We start from the raw sequence: 23,020 nt of genomic DNA on the forward strand, positions 1-23,020 counted from the left end.
AAGACAGGAAAGAAAATGACCTTAAACTAATAAGAATTTCCATTTTTAAAAAACTGAATAAACAAATGAAGAAGAAATAGTTATGACTTGGCCAAATAGAGAATAAAAAATTTGACCAATATGCACCACATGAATGAGACCTAAAGTACTTAAAATATAAGTTTCCTAGAAAACTACCTTTCACACTTTTCTATGAATAAGATGAATGTGGTACTTGGCACCTGCCATCAAAGGAACTTACAGCTATTCTATAAAACATAAATAAGCATTATCATCATTTATTACCATATGTTTAAATGCCTACTAAACAAAGCACCATACTAGGCATAATAGGAATTCAAAGATATATGTGACATTATTAGTTGCTTTTAAAAAATTTACAATTTATTTAAGGAAGGCACTGAGTACCAACACAAACATAATCCTAGATCTAAGAACTGGGACACGCATGCAAAAGATAGGAGAACAGAACTGTAACCCAGGAATAAGAGAGATGTTGAATCATCACACCTGTGTCTGAGTCGTATCAGGATTTTGGGCTTAAAATTCCAATCTTTTTTTAAAAATTTTTTTAGTACCCTCATCTTTATTTGGGAAGGGGAGAAGGGAAAGCTTGGGTCACCCACCCCCCTTCCCTGTTTGTTCCAGCTAACCTAGCTTCCCTTTGCCTCCTTTAGTGGGCGAGGGGGGGAGGACCAGGTGGGCACGGGGGCGTCAGGGACTAGTGGAGGTGGTGAGCAGGGTGGGTGGTGGGTCCCAGGGGGGTAGAGGCAGGGTGCCCAGGGTGGGAAAGGATGGCTAGCATCGTGTTTGCATGCAGTGCCAGGGTGGGAGGCTGTGGTGTGTGCCCCGAAGGGCCCAGCGAGCAGAGTGTCAGTTACACGTGTGCGAAACGGGAAAGTGCCAGGAGTGTTGGATTTCTCGAGGTTTTGCTCCCATCTGACCTGGTCTCTCATTTGCCCCTCCAGGCCTCAGCTTGCCTCCTCTGTGGGATGAGCAGGTATTCACCTATTCAGGCTGCACGGGGCGGGGGGGGGGGGGGGGGAGGCTGGGACTGGGTGGGTTTGGAGCAAAGCTAGGGGGTGGCCCACAAGCAGTTGTAGGGCCCCAGCAGGCGGCTTCCATAAATACTACCTGAGTTTAGCCATCCCCAGCTACACTGTCTTGCGCTCAACATTCCCTTCTCTCCGTGCCTCTGTCTCCCCTTTGTCCCCCCACCCTCCCCGCCCTGGCCACCTGCTAATCCGACTTCTTGCTGTCATCCTCCTGGTGGGCATCACCGTCGTGTCTGTTCTTGTCTTCCTTGGAGAGGTGGGCCTGGGAGCCCAGCACTGACAGCGAGAGGAGGCCGGTGCCCGCACTGACCGCCGGCAGCGAAGGGGGCTGCAGCCCCACGGGCAGGGGGGTCAGTGGCAGGGCCAGAGCCTGAAGCTGGGACAACTGGTGGGCTCGGAGCTGCTATCGGATGATGGAGTTCAGCTCAGGAGCAGTGACCTGCTTAGTTCTCTCGACGGCTCCCAAGACCTGCTGCTGGTGCTCTTGGGAGAGGAAGGGCGGGACCTGGGCACAAATCCCATTCAGCCTCTTGACGATTTCAGCCTGCTTGTGCATCACCATGTTTAGGCCGTAGGACATCTCACAGTACATCACATAGTGACGCTGCATCTCCGACTTCTGGCTGGCCAGCTTGTCGCATTGGAGCTTCAGGCTGTGATGCTGAGCCTGCAGCAGATGAAATTCATCTTTGATGCGGTCGCAGGAGTCGGAGGTGGTGAATTTCAGTTGCGGAGGTAGGTGCGACGAGCCCGAATGCCTGCTTTGTGGAAACAGCACGTCAGTCGCGGCGGGGGGCGCGGGCTGTGCCCCGGCTGTGCGCCCCGGCTCGGGCTGCTCCGGGCGCCGGGCGGCCGCGCCTTCGTCCCGGCGCCGATCGGCAGCTCCCGGGGCCGCCGCCGCCTCCCGCGCCCGGCCTCGCCCGCTCCCCGCGCCCCTCCCCGCGCCCGGCCTCGCCCGCTCCCCGCGCCCCTCCCCGCGCCCCTCCCCGCGCCCGGCCCCGCCCCCTCCCCGCGCCCCCTCCCCGCGCGCTCGGCCGCCGCGGCTCTTGTCTAATGGCGGCGACGCCGGCGGTGGCCGCGGCCGGGCTGCTGCTATTGCTGCTGCGGAGGCTCCGGCTCCACCAAAATTCCAATTTTAAAAAGAATAAAAGGCAGTTAAACTGTTAACATGAGCTAGAGATAAGGAAGGCAGATAGTTTGATACTGGGCTGGACAGGCCGATCAAATGGAAAGAGGGAAGCAAAGGCGATTTGTTCCTAACAGAAATTGTTCTAGGTAAAGAGAAAGGAATAAGGAAAACGAGACTTTCTAAAGATATGTTTAAAACTAATAAATAGCTAGAACTGTTAGATCAAAGATTCACTAAGTACGGAGATTTACATCCTAAAAATGAGGTGTCGTGGGGAGGGAGACAGGTTGAGTTAGGGTCCATAACCACAAGGGAAAAACTCAGCAGTTGTTTCAGCTGGAATTATACTAGATTCATTAACTTTAGGAAACACACTGTATTCCTGTTTTTAAAAAAATTACGTGCACCACATACAGTTTACACTCGAACAATTCCTCACATGATGAAACAGCCTACACCGAGCTTACATGAGGCCGCTGTACAAGGAGAGGCAACAGCTACGATTAAAATTCAGACTCTGGAGTCAGACTACCTTGGACAAGTTTCTTAAGTTCTCTGTACTTCAGTTTTGTCATGTGCAAAATGAATATAAACATTTTCTATCTCAGAAGATTTTTGTGAGGCTTAAATAGTTAATACACGAAAAATACCCAGAATTGTGCCCGACGTGGAGTAATAGTATCAGCTGCTGCTGCTGACGCTGCTACTGCTGCTACTACTTGGGGTAAGCTATGAATAAAATAGAAAAGGAAAAGCTAGTGCCAAGGCCTCTTGTCTAGAAGAGAAACTCTTAGAGGAGGCATCTCCAATCTTTTATCGAGGAAGGGTTACTTTCCATTTCCCTGAAGTCTTGAATCACCTCGGGGAAAGTGGGGGCAGAATAGCAGTAATAATTCTCTTGAATTACTGTTGAATTAAAGAGAAGCCATCACTGCTGGCTGCATTTCCCTGCCTGCTGGGAAGCAAGAAACACAGGAAAAGAGAACAGTGACACCAGCAATTAGCTTGGATATCACCAGGAAGAACATGAAGATCTAAACTTTGGCACTTCACTCTCGGACAGTTAGAGCAGCAGTCACTGGGAGGTGGTAACCTGCATTAAAAGATGCCACAACCAGTCTGTCAGACACCATCAGAACTGACTCTCCTAACACACAAGGGACACTACAGAGAAACACAACCAACACTTCTCATAGCAATTTTTAAATTTGTGGGGCCATCTTTATGAAACTAAACTACTTTTCAGAGTGTTCTAAAATGTATTGTTTTCAAAAAAAGTCAACAGAATGCTTTTGAAACAAGTCAAAATAGCAATAGATCAGCTAAAGGTCATAATCTTACCAGAGCTAACTATATCAAGTTATATTTTCAACAACTAATGCCATTTAAAACCACTAATTAAAACAAAAGTTAATAATAATTTGTCTTTGAAGATCATATGATCTAAGTTTTTCAGGATAAATGAAAGAATTTAAAACTTCTCTATCAAGAAATGAAGCATGCAGAATTCCTTAATGAAATACCAGCAATCTTAGTATAAACCAAGTTTACCCTGAGCATACTTTCTATTTGATCAGTCATCAAAACATAAACCAATTTCTGAGAATTATTTTACAAAAAAAAAAAAAAAAAAGCATTTTAATTGATTTCCCAACATCTCTATTCCTTGCCAATTGTTTAGCAGATCAATCAATCATGACAGTCCTGCCAACCACCTCTCTACCTCTACCCCACCCATGATTATTTCAGGAACGGTCAGGTCCATGCCAACTTGGGCCACTGGAATCCAAGGAAAAGTTTTCTTGGGGATTTGGGGAAAGAACTTTCTGGCTCTAGGGACAGAGCCATTTAGAGCCAGTGTCTGCCACCCCCATAGTCATAAACAAGAAAGCAGAATTCCACCTTCTACTGGCAGCCGTCTTATAACTACAAGGAATCTAAGCCTTCCAATAACACCATTACTGTGGGCGGCAGAGCTGAGATGCAGAAACAAACTGGATTTTTGACTTCCTCTTATGTGAACTCTCAAGTCTCTCAAGTTTCCATATTATTTAAGCCAGTTTTATATTTGTACCTCAAAGTATCCTACTTTATATATTTTGTTTTCCAAGTCTATTACTACATACATAAGAATTTCACTCATGCTCATTTAAATGTTAGTAAAAAAATTTATCCTAGTTTAAACAAGCTGTTTCACATGTCAGAATCTTACTAAAACAAACAATTTACTGACAGTTAAAGAGTAGGAATATTCTGATAATTTTTAAACAAGTTCCATATATCATTCCCTTTAATATTTCGTAATAAAGAAGAAAACTGATAAAACATTATAGAAACATCAAACTCTCAATCTGACATAAAATCTTACTTTTATAGTCTTCTTAGTTATAGACAGCATTACATTTTAGGGCACAAAAAATTACGACTTGTTAGACCCTAAAATATTAGTCATATTCATACCATTTAAGTCACAATCAAAAGAAGAAAGGCAAATGCTTTTTACATGGTTGAGTTTCGCTTTTTCAAAAATTTTTAGAATTTGCTGTCAATTAGCCATATAGAAAAGATTAATTGCAACCTATAGATAAGCCAAAACTATTGACTTAAACCATTTAGTATATTTCCAACCTTACCAGGCAGGATACACTGCTAAATACAAATGACCATGTTTCTAAAAAGCAGTGATTGAAATAAACAATGACAACAGCAAAGAGACAAGAAGGTAATAAAAGAACAGAAAAAGTAGAAAATACAAACTGGAATAACTAGTTTGTGAAAAGTGGAAAAGAATGAAGGAAAACAGAAAACCACTCAAATGTCTTTATAAAAAATTCAAAATCTCTGACACATTTGTAGATCAGGTACTATATAAGGCAGATCAATCTTTTTCTCAAGACCACTTTAGGGTGCATTTAAAATTATAGAGAAGCCATGTTTTCCAAATGAATTTAGCCTGTTTTACAAACATATCAGGTGAGCATTACTTCACACACCTTTGGTAATGTTATGGTAGGTATTTTCAAGATTAACTCATACCATAAATACACTACAGAATAAATTTAAATCGCAGCTGAAAAAATAATATATCCATTTGAGTATCCATTCTGCATAATGTATCCATTCTGGAAAGAGGACTTGGTTGGGCCTGGAAAGAATGCAAACGGGCAAAATTTACTACATATAGGACAACAAAAGATAACCTCTTTTGTGACGAAGAGGCTCCCTATAACCTACAATCACTCCTTGCCAGTGGACAAAGCTGACCACAGCTGTAGTTCAAATAGGGCATAAGTACAGCAGGCGGGGCTGGTGGAGCCAGGAATGCATGTGACTTCCTACCTAAAATTAGCCATGCCCATTTCACCACAACTGGGTTGGGCCCCTCTATTTTAAGGTGTGCAGCTCTAAATTTTTCAAGAGTATGTAATTGCTCCCTAGTTTCTGGAGCTAAGATTGTCAGCAGACTTTCCACCAAGGCTTAAGGATGGTCAACTAGTCTCCGCAAAACCCCACACTTAATCATCATGCTGTCGCCTAAGTACACTGCAAGCAAAGTCATACACAGGAGATATCCATGAAGAGGTGCCACAGAAGGACATGTTAAAAGGAAATAAGCAAGAAGAGAGATTACTTATTCTTTTCTGCTACCCCTCCCCCCACATACTGATGCACATATACAATAAAACAAAAATGGGAGAAAAAAACTGACAAAAATCACAATACTAAAGTACTCTCCCATCTTTTCAGGAAATTGTACTGCACTGACTCTGAAACCCTTCTAAGTAATGTCCCACTATTGTTTATCTCCCTCTGAAAGTGCCGTGCTACTGGAGTAGATCCAACAGAAGGTGCTACTCAGTCTACATTCTGCATTCTTGGAAACACTGGAAGGGAACTGGTGTAGCTGCCGTTGGTACTGGCAGGGGGATATATAATGTTTTTTAAAAAGAGCTAAATTTTCAAACACAAATGAAAGAAAATGAAAAGACATGCCCTTTCACCAAAACTAGCGATAAGTTTACCAATGATGGTAAACTTGACTTGTAAGTTATACAGGCTTACCACATACCTGAAATTCAAGCTGCACAGATAACATTCATGATTTCTAAAACCCCAGGCAAAGACCTAGCATCTATTTTATTACCAGCAACTAGAGACACTCTATGAAGCATACATATTTAGTACTATTATTTCCTGATACTATCATGTTCCAACAGTCCACAATATTAACACTTGTTTTGACACTCGATTAATTATTTTAAGAATTAACAGAACACACACCTTCAGCTTCAGAGGCATGACATTTCACTTTCAATACCAAGTCAAAGGTTCTTTCTGGATTTTCCCTAAAAGAAAAAAAAAAAAAAAACACTTTGTTATATTTATTTCCTATAACAAATAAACATCTATTTAAAGTTTATATTTTCTTTATCCTAAAACTAATCTTGTTCTTATCTCAATATATTCCATGTAATTATATGACTACAGTACAGCAGAAATAACAGTGCAAGCATCTTTTCAGTTTAGCAACTTAAGAGAGCTGAGAGTTCTAAGACAGAGCAAAGCATTTAACCTCTGAGACTGTTTTCTCACCTATGAAGTGCCTTGTCCACTTCACAGAAAACTGTGAGAATTATAAATCAAATAATAGATGTGCAAGTACTTTATAAAGTATATTAAGTGCTGTATAAATGCAAAACATTGCTTTCACCTTATTGAATCAAAATTGGAAAGTCAGTGTGTCCCTAAGTGTCTTTATAACCGGCCTACAAAGCTTTGCACAGACTGTCCGGGCTTTTTTCAAAGGACTTGCAATATAAGTGTAAATGATGAGGACTTGTTCCATCTGCCATGTTCTAGATCACCGTGGAACATTTATAACGTGCCATGAATGTGATACTTTGCATATACTTTTCTTAAGATGTATCTACTCTACTTAAGCGTGTTTAATGTAGCATATTATTGGTAGACTCCCAGGCTAACAAAAAAAGACTCGTCAATTACTTTGGGGAAATTGGACATCGGCCTCCATATTAGATTTCTGCAGTAGGAACCATAAGGTTGCGTTCTTCATTCAGAAGTTATTGACTTTTTTACTAACTTTCCACATGTTGAACCTATTCACGGGTTAAATTTTTAAAAGTGAATTGAAATCTATTCAGACACGTTTTTCAAAACATAGTTCTGTTTTAATCTCTCTTTCCATCAGAAGATATAAGAAAAGCAAAGTCTGATACCACACTGTTCAAAGTGTTAATATATTTCAGTTATTCCTGAAAACAAGACCACAGTGTCTTTTTATATTGGCTGTTTTTAATACATACTTCCTTCAAGAAATTAATGCTAGCTCTGACTTCTAAGTAAACATTGTTTTTTAAAATTTTATTACAAAACCGATCTGGAACATATGAAATGACAAACCATGTAAGTTAGTTTGCAAATACACATTTCTTCAGCCCTCCCACTATTAACTTGCTTCAGTGGAAATAATCTGGTCCCAGGTGACCTCCTCCCTCATAGTACAATTAATGTCAAAAAGTATACTTTTTTACTCACTCACCCTGCCGACCATGATGTCAAATAGTAAAGAAGATAATTCTAAATCACATAATTTTCCTATGTTCCTAATATTCTTTAGAATCTCCCTTAGGTGTAAAAGTTAAATATCGATTCGGTTTTACTTCTGTACAATTTAAAAGGCCGTTCACAGTGGTACAAACATACGTTACAGTCATGAATTTAAACCTGGGGGTGGAGGAGGAGGAAGGGGAGGCAATGGAAGAAAGAATTCTTTCCAAAGTCAGTTTCAGGAGAAAAATATAAAACTCACGCCTCTAAGATACCTAGACCCAAAACCACCACCAACATTCAAACTGCTTTTCCCTCATCTCCTGCAGTAAACAGCTCGCGATGTCTACACGTGGACGCACATGAAGACACCATGTCGCTGGACGCCGTCTTGCCAGCACCGTGGCACACACGGCGCCTGTACAAGCAGCGCGGAGGCCAATTTAATTTAAGAACAAGCAGCAGAATAAAACATCCGCGACAAAACTGACAACTACACCGAAAAAGCGGTTGTCTCAACGCTACGAAAGCGTTTCAAATAAGACCCGCGTAACCTCAGCGCTGACTCGCTCCCGGACACCACGCACACGTACAGACAACCGGACGAGTCACAGCTGACACTCGGGGACAACGACGAACCCGCGGCGGGCGGCGTCAGGGGCAGCTCGGCCTCCGCCTCTCTCCGGGAGGAGCCGCACAGACCCCGCGGGGCCGGGGACGTGGGGCCGGCCAGGCTTTGCGGCCTAGCGCTGTCCCGCCGCCGGCCCGGGGTTTGGGGGGTCGGGCCGTACCCCCCACCCTCCGGACCCCACTCACTTGGTCCTGCAGTCCACGGTCACATGTCGGGGTGGGGCCGCCCGTCCCGTCGCCAGCGGCTGGAGGGTCGCGCCGCCCCCGCCCACTAGGCAGGAGCTGCTCACGGCGGCGGCGGCGGCGGCGGCCCATGTCCGCAGCGCCCCCGGAGCTTGCCCGCCTCCCACCCCACCCCCCAGGGCCTTTCTGTGACAGCAGCAGCCGCCTGTCCTATGTGTCTGTGCTCCCGGACTTCGTTGGAGTACCTGATCCATATGCTCTAGCTGGTCATAAAGGTTACCAGTGCTCTTGAGCAAAGTTCAGCTCCTTTGACTAAGCGAATACAATTTTTATCATTAGCGACCCCATAGTTCCTGCACTCTTGGAGCTCATAGTCTAGTTGATGGAGACGGACAATAAACATACACAACATAATTTCTGACAGTAATGAGTGGTAAGAGGAAAATAAACAGAATACTGATGCAGAGTGGTGAGTGGACGGCTACTTCAGCTAGGACAGACAGGGCAGCCTCTCAAAGGTGAAAATATTTGAACTGCAACTGCAATGATGAGAAGTCAGCAGCTGTGTGAAAATATAGGCAATGAGACTTCCTGGCCGAGAACAGGTCATACACAGTCTCTGAGGCTGCAACAAGCTCAGCACATTCAAGAAAAGCCAGGGCGACTAGTAGCAGTAGTAGGAGATAAGGTCAGAGGGGCAGGCCCAGGCCAGATTGTGAAGGGCTTCTACAAGCCGTGGTGTTATGGGTCAATTGTGTCCCCCAAAAGTTCCTGTGTTGGAAATTTGATCCCAGCTGTAACAGTATTAAGAGGGTGGGAAATCCAATTACGGTATTTGAAAGGTGGGACGTTTAAGAGGTGATTGGATCATGAGGACTGTGCCCTTGTGAGTGGATGGATCCATTCAAGGAATAATGAGTTATCATGGCCGTGGGCCGATGACTTTACGAGGAGAATACGAGAGAGCTCCTTCTATCCTCCCGCCATGTGATACCCTGAGTTGCCACAGGAGCCTGTATAGAGTTCCCACTCAAAAGAAGGCCCTCCCACAAAAAATGGTTCCATTGTATAATATTAAATATACTAATTATCCTGATTTGAGCACTACATATTGCACACAGGTAATGATATTCAACTCTGTACCCCACAGATATGGACAATCAACTGTGTTACAGTAAAAAGAAAAAAAGAAGGCCCTCACCAGATGCACTCTCAGGACCATGGACTTGCCGGCCTCTAAAACTGTAAGAAATAAATGTTATTTGTTTATAAATTACCCAGTTTCAGGTAGTCTGTTATATGCAACAGAAATGGACAAGTACACATGGTAAAGACTCTATTTTATTCTACTTGCTTATAGAAAGCTATTAAAGGAAAATAAACATAGGGGCACAGTAGGGGGTTAAGGAAGACCTTTATGAGGCTGCTTTCATAATCCAGCAGAAATGATAATGCTCTGGATTACAGCTCCAGTGAAAAATGATAGGAAGTTGTCATGTTTCAAATACATGTTTCAAATTCACTGTTTAGAATTACCAATGGATTGGACGTGAATAGGAGAAAATGACTACCAGCTTTTTGGCCATTTGATAAGGGACAGAGGTAAGGATATATGTGTGGGTATGGGGTGAGGAAGGAACCAAAAGTACTTCTTTAAATGTTAAAATGTTGAGATACCTTAGACACCCAAGTGAAGATGTGACCTAGGCAGTTGTCTACCAAGGAAACCAGACTGGCAAACTTGCATAGTATAAACTACATAGTCTATCCTATGAATTATAGATGGTATAATTATTACCATCATAATATCCAGGCATTGTAGGCAGACAACTAAAATTTACGAGGCATGATTTCAGCCCACTGGTGCACTAGGAGTCCATTGATTAGTAAAGCTTTTCAGAGTCAGGTTATCATGAAGACTTCATCATCCCCCCCTAGTTTTCTCTAATGATTCATTGCCACAGCAGACCTTATACAAAAGTAAAAGATAGAGTCCTATTATTTTGGTAATATGTATCAAAAAACCTAAAATGCATAGCAAGAAGAGCATGCATAAATTCAACCAAAACAAGAGGAAAGCAGTATCCTTGCACTCACCTTGAAGGCATGAAGATGATCTCTGATTGCTTCACATTCTGTGACACTGATTCAGGGGTAATACAGGGGAGCCTGGCAGCTTATTGAGGCTGGGACAGATTCTACAGAATCACTGAAATGACTTGTAAGAGCACCTCAGCATAACCTGGAATCAGACTTAAGTCCATGAACAGAAGAGCAGAAATCCTCCCACTGTAATGGGCTTCACTGGTTACAATCTTCCTGCCAAGAAGCCCAGAGTGGACTATAGCAGAGCCTTTGTTGACACACTTTGCCCTAGGCTATTCAGTCAGATTCAGGCATGCAGCTAATTAAGGTGGTAGGACAGAAGCTTCCAAGGCTGAGACCCTGCATTTAGTTTGTTTGGCAAGCACAGAATCAAGTTCAAGTGGTAAGTGTATAAACAGCATTACATGCTACCAAATACTAAGGCATGCATAGATGAAACTCAAGCCATCATAAAAGAGGGCAGTAATATTTCACAGCACCTTCACTATGTTTCTCTTCTCACCTTTCAATAAAAGAATTCAAAGCACAAAAAAAAATAAAGTAATGACAAAATGTCAAGAAGTCTCTAATGACAAGTTAAACTACTCCTAGGCATCACTGCACCACCATGTACTACAATGCCCCCACAAACCCCTCTCAGCAAAGACTCTCATGAGTTTACTTGAATTGTATCCCCAAACTTAATCACTCTGGAATCTAAATATAAGAAACCTGGCCCTTTTAGGCCCCAATTACTGTTCTCCCTAATTTCCCAAAGCAGCCAGAATGCGTCACGCATAAAGTGTGTAAAGCAAGAGAGTGATGTCAGCAATATGGCACAATAGGACTTTCCAGGGCTCATTTCTTCTCAGAACTATCAATTTGAACAACCATCCATACACAAAAACACCTTCACAAGAGCTAAGTGAGAGATTATGGAGCATAGAAATAAGAAAAGATACCTTGAAGAGTATAGAAAGGACAGTTTCACATTACCTGTGTCACTCCCACCACCAAGCCTGCAGAGAGCAACTCAGATAGAGACACCCTCCACGTGAGTGAAGGAGTAAAATGAGCACTCAACTTTGCTGCACACCTCAGTACAGGCCCCCCCCACTGTACCTGGTGTCATGCTAGATGCCCAGGATCCAGTCACCAGGCTGGCCTCCACTGCTTCAGGTTGCAGGACAGCCCCAGCAAGAGACAAGCTCCCACTGCCCCAGACCCTGGGCTTCAGGCACACCCCAACACCAGGCCCACCCAGTAGACTCAATCTCTAGGCCTGACCCCATGGCCTCAGTTTCATACTGCCTGCAGCCTGCAGTTCAGCCCCTGAGATAGAAGCTCCATGCCAGCTCTGCAACAGGCCAGCCCCTGTGGCCCCAGGCTCCAGGCCTGTCCCAAGTTCCAGACCAGCCTAGAGAGCTAGGTTGGCCCACATAGCCCCAGCCTTCAGGCCCACCCAAGCATCAAGTTGACATCCCCAACTTATGACACTAGGCCATCACCTACAGACATAGGTTCCAGACTTACTCAGTGTCAGGCTGGTCCCTGCAGCCTCATCCTCCAGGATAGGCCTTACAACCCCACACTACCAGACACAGGGTTCAGGCTCTCCCAGTAGACTCTAGTACTAGACCAGCTCCCATGGATCCAGGCTCCAGGATCACCCCAATGGACCAAAGTTCCAGGCCATCCCTCGCAGACATAGCCTCCAGACCAGCACCCACACACCCAGACTCCAGGCTAGCCCTGCAGATCCAGGCTCCAGGTTGGTCCCCATGGCACCTAGAACTAGTGGACCCAGGGTACAGGCCCAACCTGGAAGGCCCTGGTGCGAGGCTAGCACCCCTGGACTGAGACTCCAGGACCATCCCTAGAGACCCAGTCTCCAGGCACTTTTTCATATACTCGATGACCATTTAAAAAATAGTGTTTATATGCAGTAGAAATTAAGCTATTATTAGTTTAAAATAGACTTTTATAACTATAAGATATTTATGTAAGCCTTATGGTAACCACAAAGAAAAAAAAATAGTAATCACGCAAAACACAGAGAGAAAGGAATCAAAGCATGCCACTACAGAAAATCATCAAATCATGAAGGAAGATAGCAAGAGAAAGAAACAACAAAACAGTCCAAAAACAATAAACAAGAATGGAAATAGTAAATCCTTACCTATCAATAATTACTTTAAAAATAAATGATCAAATTCTCCAATTAAAAGTCGCAGAATGGCTGAATGAATAGAAAAAAAACTAGGTCTAACCATCTTATGCCTAAAAAAGACACAGTTTAGCTTTATGGACACACAGGCTAAAAGTGACGGAATGGAAAAAGATATTTCATGAAAAGGATAACCAAAAGAGAGCATGAGTGGCTATATATATATCAGACAACACAGACTTTAAATAAAAAAATGTAATAAGAGACCAAGAAGGTCATTATATAATGATAAAGGGATCAATTTATCAAGCGGATATAATAATTGTAAATATATGTGCACCCAACATTGGAGCACCTAAGTATATAAAGTAAACATTAACAGAATTGAAGGGAGAAACAGAGAACAACAGTAGTGGTAGAGGACCTCAGTATCCCCACTTTCAACAATGGATAGATCATCCAGACAGAAAGTCAGTAAAGAAACAGACCTGAACAACACTTTAGACTAAACAGACCTAACTGACATATATAGAGCATTCCATCCAACAATAATAGAAAACGCATTCTTTTTGAGGGCACATGCAATATTCTCCAGGATAGATCATATGTTAGGTTACAAAACAATTCTTGGCAAATTTATGAATATTAAATTATATCAAGTATCCTTTCTGACCGCAATGAAACTAGAAATCAATAACAGGAGGAAAATTGGAAAATTCACAAATATGTGGAAATTAAACAACACAGTCCTGAACATGCAATGAATAAAAGAGAAGGTCAAAAGGGAATCAAAAAATATCTTGAAACAAATGGAAATGGAAACACAACATATCAAAACTTATTTTTTAAAATAATTTATTTTATTTATTGAATCAAAATTGATTATACATATTTTTTGGGTTTAACATTGAGATATGTTGATTAAATCAGTATTACTAGCATATATATTGTTACAAATCTTAATTATTCTTTATGCCCCTTCTCCAACCTCTCCCCTTCCCCTATTCCCTCCCCCCCAATTGCCCTAGATTTCTTTTCTCCTTCTGAAAGAATCATGGTTACTCTGTTAACTTGTTGTCTAGAAGATCTGTCCAATGCTGAGAGATGTGATCAGGTCCCCAATATTATAATAGAGCAGATGCTTCTTCTGTCACTCTGAAATGGGTTTTATGGAAAGAGACATCCTCTTCGTTTGTCTCTGCTGGTGACTCTTCTTGTGCGAATGCACTCCAGTGGTTGGCGGACCATCTGCGTGGCAGCTGTGGCGTCTATCCGCTTTTGCAGCAGCTCTGGTTATTGTGGTGGCTGTGGTGGGCCACCCACATGGGGGTGCTGTTTTTGGTATGCTCCTTGGCACTGGCAGTACACCTGGCTGTGGGGTGTGTTTGGTCCCCTTCTCCATGCCTCTGGTCCCTGGGCGGAGCCTAAGGCACTGCTGCCATGTGCCTGGTTGTGGGAGAGGGGTCCAGTTCCCTTCTCCATGTCCGGGGTCCCTGGGTGGGCCCCGAGTTACAGCCACAGTGTGCCTGTTTGTGGGAGGCAGTTCGGTCACCATCACCATGTCCCAGGTCCCTAGGCAGGCCCCAAGGTGCTGGCGTGGTGTGACTGGTTGTGGGAGGATGGTCTGGTCCCCTTCTCCACATATCAAAACTTATGTGATGCAGCAAAAGCAGTTCTAAAAGTAAAGTTTACAACTATAAATGCCTATATTATGAAAAAAAAAAAAGATCTCAAATAAACAACTTAATTTACACCTCAGGGAGCTAGAAAAAGAAGAACAAATTAATCCCAAAGCTAGCAGAAGGAAGAAATTAATAAAGATCAGAGCATAAATAAATAAAATAGAGACTAGAAAAGTAATAGAAAAGATCAATTAAATTGAGTTGTTTTTTGAAATTAACAAAACTTTAGCTGGACTAACTTAAAAAAATGACAAATAAATAATATTATAGATAAAAAAGGACATATTATAACTGATACTATAGAAATGTAAAGGATCATAGGAGACCAATAGGAAAAATTATATGCCAACAAATTGTATAGCCTAGAAGAAATGGATAACATACAACCTACCAGGACTGAGTCATAAAGAAACAGAAAATCTAAAAAGACCAATAATGAGTAAGAAGATTGAATTAGTAATGAGAAATCAAAGAAAAGCCCAGTACTTGATGGTTTCCCTGTGAATTCTACCAAATATTCAAGAATTAATGTCAATCCTTCTCAAACTCTTTCATACTCAGTCCAGCACTTACCAGACCAGCACTTACTCTGATACTAAAGCCAGACAAGGACACTACAAGAAAAGGAAATTATAGGCTAATATCTTGATGAACATAGATGCAAAAAACCTCAACAAAATACTAGTAAATCAAATTCAACAAAAAATTTAAAGGATTATACACCGTGATAAAATGGGATTTACGCCTGGGATGCAAGGGTAGTTTTATACAAATCAATATATGTGATACACTACATTAAAACAATTGTATTAGTCCTTTTTCTGTTGCTTTTAACAGAATAACTGTAACAGGGTAATTTATAAGAAAATGAAATTTATTTCTTACAGTTTTGGAGGCTGGGAAGCCCAAGTCCAGGGGGCATTTGGTGAAGGCCTTCTTCTTGGCAGGAACTCTCTACAGAGTCCAGTGGCAGTGCAGGCAATCACATGGCAAGAAGGGCAAGAGCATTTTTATGTGCTCTTTTTATAAAACCACCACTCCACACCCATGATAATGATAATCCATTAATCCATTCATGAGGGCAGAGACCTCACAATCCAATCACCTCCTAAAAGCCCCACCTTTCAACACTGTCACACTGGGGATCAGTCTTCCACATGAGCTTTGGTGGGGACAAACATTCAAACCATATCAATGATGAAAGATAAAAATTATATGATCATCTCAATATACGGAGAAAAAGCATTTGACAAAATTCAGCACCCTAGGGCTAGCTGGTTAGCTCACTTGGTTAGAGCATAGTGCTGATAACACCAAGCTCCAGGTTTTAATCCCTGTACTGCCTAAATAAATAAATAAATAAATAAATAAATAAATAAATAAATAAATAAATAAATAAATAAATAAATAAATTCAATGCTTTTTTATGATAAAAAACTCTCAACAAATTATGTATAGAAGGAATGTACCTCAACATAATAAACACCATATGTGACAAGCTCATAGCTAACATCATACCCAGTGGTGAAAATCTTAAAGCTTTTCCTCTAAGATCAGGAACAAGGCATAGGTGCCCATTCTCACCACTTCTATTCAAAATAGTACTGGTAGTCCTCGCCAGAGCAATTAGGCAAGAAAAAGAAGTAAAGGCACCCAAATCAAAATGCAAGAAGTATAATTGACATTGTTTGCAATGACATGACATTATATATGGAAAACCCTAAAAACTCCATTGTCTCACTCCATTCCTATGGCTGTAACAAAATACCAAAGACTGGGTAATTTATAAATAATAGAAATTTGTATCTCATCGTTCTGGAGGCTGGGAAGTTTATGATTATAATATCAGCAGATTCAGTGTCTAGTGAAGCTTTGCTCTCTGCATCCAGGATGGCACTTTGTTGCTGTGTCCTCACGTGGCAGAAGACGGAAGGGCAAAAGGGACTAGGGTGCTACTTTTGACCTTTGTAATAAGGTTACTAATCCCATACCTAGGTCATTAATCATCTCCTAAAGGCACACTTCTTAATACTATCATATTAGTGATTAAGTTTCAACATATGAGTTTAGGGGGACACATTCAGACCATAGCATCCACCAAAGAACGTGTAGAATGAATAAACAAATTCAGCAAATTGCATGATATAAAATCAGCATACAAAAATTAGTAGCATATCTGTACACTAACAAATTATCTTAAAAAAGAAATTTAAAAAACAATCCCAGATACAATAGCATAAAAAAAGAAACTTACAAATAAGTTTAAGCAAGGAGGTGAAACATCTGTACATTGAATACTTCAAAACATTGATGAAAGGAATTGAAAAAGACACAAATAGAAAGATATCCCATGTTGATGAATTGGAATAATTCATATCATTTAAATATCCATACTACCCAGAGCAACCTACAGATTCAATGCAATTCCTGTCAAAATCCCAATGGCATTTTTCACAAATAGAAAAAACAATCCTAAAATTTATATGGAATCATGATAGACCCCAAATAACCAAAGTAATCTTGAGCAAAAAGAACAAAGCTGAAGGCATTACACTACCTAATTTTACAAAGCTATAGTAATCAAACTAGTATGATTCTGGCATAAAACCAGACATACAGACCAAAGGAACAAAACAGAGAGAGAATAAATAAATTCATGCACTTACATTTAATTGATCTTCGATAAAGATACCAAGAACACAATGGGAAAAGCATAGTCTTTTTAATAAATGATGTTGAAAAAACTAGATATTCACAAGCAGAAAAATGAAATTCGGTACTTATTTCACATCATATACAAAAATCAACTCAAAATGGATTAAGACTTAAAACATAAGACCTGAAAACTTAAAGCTCCCCCCCAAAAAAAAAAAAAAACTTAGGGAAAAAGCTTCTTGACATTGGTCTGGGTAATGATTTTTTTTGGATATGTCTCCAAAAGCAAGGCAATGAAAGCAAAAAAACATGTGAGATTGCATCAAACTAAAAGCCTCTACACAGCAAACACTCAACAGGGTGAAGACCCAATCAACAGAATGGGAGAAAATATTTGCAATTCATACATCTAAGTGATTAATATCTAAAATATGTGAGGAATTCAAACAACTCAATAACAAGAAAGCAAATAATCTGATTTAGAAATGGGCAAAGGACCTGAATAAACATTTCTCAAAAGAAGACATAGGAATGGTCAACAGGTATATGAAAAAATGCTCAACATCACTAATCATTAGGGAAATACAAATCAAAGCCACAATGATATATCACCTCATAGAGGATGGCCAGTTGGTTAGAGCACAGCCTTATAACATCAAGGTCAAGGGTTCAGATCACCATAACAGCCAGGGGCCAAAAACAAAACACAAAAAAGAGATATCACCTCACAGCTGTTAGAATGGCTATCATCAAAAAGACAAAAGATAAGCTTTTGTGAAGATGTGGAAAAAAGGGAACACTTGTATACTGTTGGTAGAAATGGAAATTGGTACAGCCATAATGGAAAAACGATATGGAGGTTCCTCAAAAAATTAAAAATATAATGATCCCACAATCACACTACTATGTATATAGCTAAAGGAAATGAAATTAGTATGTCAAAGAGATATCTGCATTGCCATGTTTATTGCAGCATTATTCACAATAGCCAAGATAGGAATCAACCTAAGTGTTCATGAATGGGTGAATGGATAAAATGTGATTTTATATATACATACATATGCGTATATATAAAGGAATATTATTCAGCCCTAAGAAGAAGGAAATTCTGTCATTTGCAACAACATGTATGAAACCTGGAGGACATGACGCTAAGTGAAGTAAGCCAGGCACAGAAAGACAAATACTGCCTGATCTCACTTACATGTGGAAGCAAAGAATAAGCAGATGCCAGAGGGGTGGGGAGTGGGGACCATGTTTCAAAGAAGAAATCAAAAGGGAAACTACAAGCTATTTTTAACTTGATCATGATTTAAAAAGTCATGTTGGTCAGAGAGTACAAAAGTTTCAGTTATGCAGGATAAGTAATTTTTGGAGATCTAATGTACAGCAGGGTGACTGTAGTTACCAATACTGTGTGTATATTTGAAATTTGCCGAGAGAGTAGATCTTAAATATTCTCACCACTGACACACACACACAAAAGACAAAAGGTATCTACATGTGAGGTAATGGATATGTTAATTAGCTCAGTTGTGGTAATCATTTCACAATGTATATGTATATCAGTACATCATGTTGTACACCTTAAATGTATACAGTTGTTATTTGTCAATTATACCCCAGCAAACCTGGGGAGGTGGGGAAAAAGAATATGATAGAGAAAGACGTGATTATCATGAAAGTACAGGGGTGGCAGTTTACATTTAGTATTGTGTGCATTACTACTTTTAGTGACAGCTGTCAAGCATGCCGCAATGAGATTTCAACTTCGAGACACATGTAAAGAATCTCACAGAATACCTCCTGTGATGCAAGCTTTTATTCAGAGCTTACAGTTAAAAGAAATTTGTTCTAAATTTCTTTCCATTTCTCTTTTCATAAGAAACATAATATAAGGATCACTTTCAATTTACTTCTGTGCCACAGTGTAATTTTTAATAATGTTCCCTTTTACTCCAAAAAGTGTCACAGGTTTGAATAACATGTTTGTGATCTTGTTGGGTATAGTTGCCTATTACTTGAACAGAGAAAAGGAAAAGCAGGAAAGAGGAAAAATATTTTGAGAGCCAAGTATGTGCCAAGAGATTTATTACATGTTTTGCATATATTTTTCATTTCATTCTCACATTGAGCGAAGCCAGGTTTTCCTCCCTTTCTTGTAGATTGGACTTGGAAACCAAAGTTCCCCAATGTTACACAAATGGGCTTCAAACCCAAAGCTTTCTGGATCCTAAGCCATCGAAGCACACAATTTTAATAGAAGTAGCACAGTTAGACTAAATTGGCAGGTCGAGTTGTAGCAAAAATAAAGAAATAAATGCCCTAAACTCCCAAAACCTAACACTCTAATTTCTCAACCATTTTTTTAAACAGAACACCAGCAGCTCAGCTACTCTCCGTGAGTTTCTTTAATCACTCAATTAAAATATCCTCAGCACACCTGTTGCAGGCACAAAACATCAAGACTCAAATTAATCTCCAAACAATAATGCCACCTGTCAATGTCCCGAGGCAGCATTTCTCAAGTAATAACAGCCTGGTACTTGCAGTCTGTTACCTGCTGTGAGTCCCACCTCGCTGTGGCTTCTCATACAGCATGTAAGAAGCCTCGGCATCATTTTTCTTCCCCTTCCATGCCTGTGCTCTTATTGATCTGCCCCATTTGGATGTCCTTTCCTCTCTGTCCTACCTGTCCTTCAAGATCAGGCTCAGGTCCTGCCTCCTCTGTAGAAACTCTTCCCACTGATTCTGGTCCACAGTACTGTGTCTCCTTTGTGTTCCATGGCACTTTTAGCCTATTTCCAGCCATTTAATATTTAAACACTTCCAACTATAAATACCTTAAGGGCAGGAACTATGACTTCTCTGTGTGTGTGTGTGTGTGTGTGTGTGTGTGTGTGTGTGTGTGTGTGTGTGTGTGTGTGTGTGTGTGTCTCCCCTCTGGAATATCCAATGTAATTTGGAAGTCATTTAGTATTTAGTAAATATTTACTGATGGATGAATACAATGCTGTGACAACCACCAGGCAAAGAAGGTAAGAATGATAAACTGTCTGTCATAATTCTGAAACCCTTAAGACTGGATTTTATGATTTTTAGGATGAGTTCATTTGTAAAACTTCATTGTTTCCATAAGTCTGAAAAAAAAAAGGCATTTGGCTCAATATATAAAATTATGCTTTAAAGATTGAAAAAGCAAAAAGACTTAATGAAAAATATATCTAACATGAATATTAACTGATAATAATTTTTCTGCAAAAAAAGTTTAAATCAATAAAATCAAAATGGCTTAGGATATGAGTGCTTAATAAATTATTTTGTTATCCTAATAATGTGAGGGAGGGGAGGAAAGCAGCTCCTCTTAGTAAATAATAAGAATATATCAGTTAATGAAGTTTAGAGATTTTCCCCCAAAGGCATCAGATTAACTAACCTTAGCTAATTTAAGGTCTTATACCTTCCAGACTCCTCTGCTTCTCTTTTCACAAACTTTTACTAGACCTACCTACCATTTCATTCATTCATCTATTCAACAAATATTTTTAGTACTTATTTTCCTAATTTCTAGGTATAAAAGACCATAATGACTGAACTGCATAAATTTAACATTCATTTTTAGAGAACGGTGAAATTTGGTTTGAAAAATATGTTTTCTGCATGTACATAGAGCAATGAGTTGTAAATCTCTCACAATTGTAGATCATCTTGGCGCTGCCCCTTAGTCACACCTACGGCTTTCAGCCTGATGAATTGTTGGCAGCAGACATGGCCAGCATAGAGGTGGAGTTGTTATGGGCATTTTCTGTGTTAAGTGCTGGGGGTTCCCCCTGCTGTTCCCTTTGGCTGGCTGGCTCCTCTCAGGATGTTGTTAATGAAATTTAGTCTCCTGTCACATGGGCTTCTGAACTTGTAGAAGCTACTCGCTCATGATCACGAGTTTATTGACAGAGTAGCTAAGCTCTGACGCTTATGACTTCAGTAAAGTGATACATTCCTCAACAGAACTTTGACCAGTATGACTGACCAAACAGCTTCTGCCTTGTCATGGATAGTGCTCTATTCTTTAGGTAGCAAAAAAACCCCACTACTACCTCTTCTCTCACTAACATTTTTCTTTTTCTTCAGCATTTCACTGTGTTGGATCTCTCGCTCCCTCTGAAGTTGCATTTAAGCCTCTATTCCCTCTGCAGCACATGATGCATACAGTAATCACGATCTCTCACCGTGCATTTACACTAGCAGGTCTACCAATTAACACGTTTCCAGCACACCTGTTACCTACAGAGCTTGATATCTACATTCAAACCCTTGCTGGATGTATTCTTTCATTGAAAAACCTCTATGTAACTAGTCTGTGCGGTTTTATATTCACAAATTGATGGAGTGAATAGTCTCCTAGCCCGTCATCTGACAAGTTAACCATACAAACAAGAATATATCAGCTACCTGGCATATTCCCATCAGTGTTTTTTTTTAAATACCACCCCTAAAAACCAAAATTTCTATCATGACTGAGCTCACAATTTCCAGATTGAAAATCACCAATTTTAATACTAACCTTTTTTCTCCTAAAATGATTTGTTTGCTGTTACAGTTTAATAATTGCCAAATATTTTTGTGGAACATTTTTATAAATGTAATACTTTTAAAAAACAGGTATGATACTGAATAGACTAGAAAGGATATATGAAATCATTTTTAAAGCAGGGGCTAATTTTGGAAATTGATTTAAATAATTTATGATTCTATAAAGATTTTACCATTGATCTCACTTAAGCTACCTTGGACTTTACCTTCCCATGACCCCATGTTGTAGTCTCAGATTTCTACCACACCTTTGCCTAAAGACCAATTTAGTATCATCACATTAGAATCTCAGGCTCTGCTGCCGCAATTGTGGTAGCAGCCTTCACGGAGGCCCACAAGTGGGGACCAAAGCAGGGCTGAGCATGAGCCACCTGAGCACAGCCTTGGATCTGACACCCAGAGGAGGACTGGAGTGCGGGGAGCAGTAAGGTTGTGCCAGGGGCTGAGACCTCACCTTGTGTGAGCCCTTAACCCTGCCCTGCTCACCTTGGAAAAGCCCTGAGCAAGAAGCATGGCTACATCAAGCTTTGTAAGATACAGGCAGACCAGGACATCTCCAAGAAGATCATCAGACCACAGAATCACATCCGTCTCACTGCTGACAACCTTGTGCTGCAACTATGGGATGAAAGCTTCACCCAGGGAAGCGACAGCCTCATCAAGGGTAAGAAATGAGCCTGGTAACCAAGAACTCCACCCCCACAGAAGAGGTGGTTCTGTTTCTCCTCCAGTTTTTGAGGAGCCAGCTAGGGGTCAAGCATACCCCCAACCTGTCCCCATATCATGTGATGGTCCCCTCCGCACCCATCCTCCCAAGCCCGCTTGGATTAAGGGAGACTGAAGACCACTCCTTTTTCAGGGGAATGACTTTCCTCCTCCCTGTAGTGTAGGGGTGTTGGGACAGTGTGTGATTTCTCAGTGATTTCCTGTACTGTGGTTCCCTCCTTCGAGGTTGGAAGGGGATAACTGCCATCTCCGGAATGAATACATTTTTATTACTTAAAAAAACATCTCAGCATACACAACATAATTTATGTGAACCAATGTGGATTCAGCCTCCTCTCTCAGCCACTAAGAGGGTAAAGTATGTAGAAATAGGTGGAAAACTTCCTTACTGGAATCCTATACTTTCTCTAAAGGCTTCTCTTTCTTTTTTTAGTCTGTCACATCAATCAGTATTACACTCTGAAAAATAAATGCTCAGCCAATGCTAGCAAATTAGAAGCATATTCATTTGCTTTAGTTGTTAGGTATAAGGGTGTCAAGGAAGAATCAT

The 23,020-nt window shown here is 40.8% G+C and overlaps 1 protein-coding gene and 1 pseudogene across 1 annotated transcript in view; both read right to left on the reverse strand.

Annotated features, from left to right (window-relative positions):
* LOC134378213 (TLE family member 5-like) overlaps nucleotides 1–8,697 on the reverse strand; it is a 27,032-nt gene extending 18,335 nt beyond the window's left edge. Inside the window, 2 exon segments of the mRNA XM_063097200.1 lie at nucleotides 1,237–2,153; nucleotides 8,451–8,697. Coding sequence (XP_062953270.1) covers nucleotides 1,240–2,153; nucleotides 8,451–8,697 — 1,161 coding nt within the window. The 3' untranslated portion in view covers nucleotides 1,237–1,239.
* Nucleotides 5,001–23,020, reverse strand: part of LOC134378214 (programmed cell death protein 7-like) — a 26,202-nt pseudogene continuing 8,182 nt past the window's right edge.

The sequence above is a fragment of the Cynocephalus volans genome, chromosome 5 (assembly GCF_027409185.1).
Source record: "Cynocephalus volans isolate mCynVol1 chromosome 5, mCynVol1.pri, whole genome shotgun sequence".
NCBI lineage: Eukaryota > Metazoa > Chordata > Mammalia > Dermoptera > Cynocephalidae > Cynocephalus > Cynocephalus volans.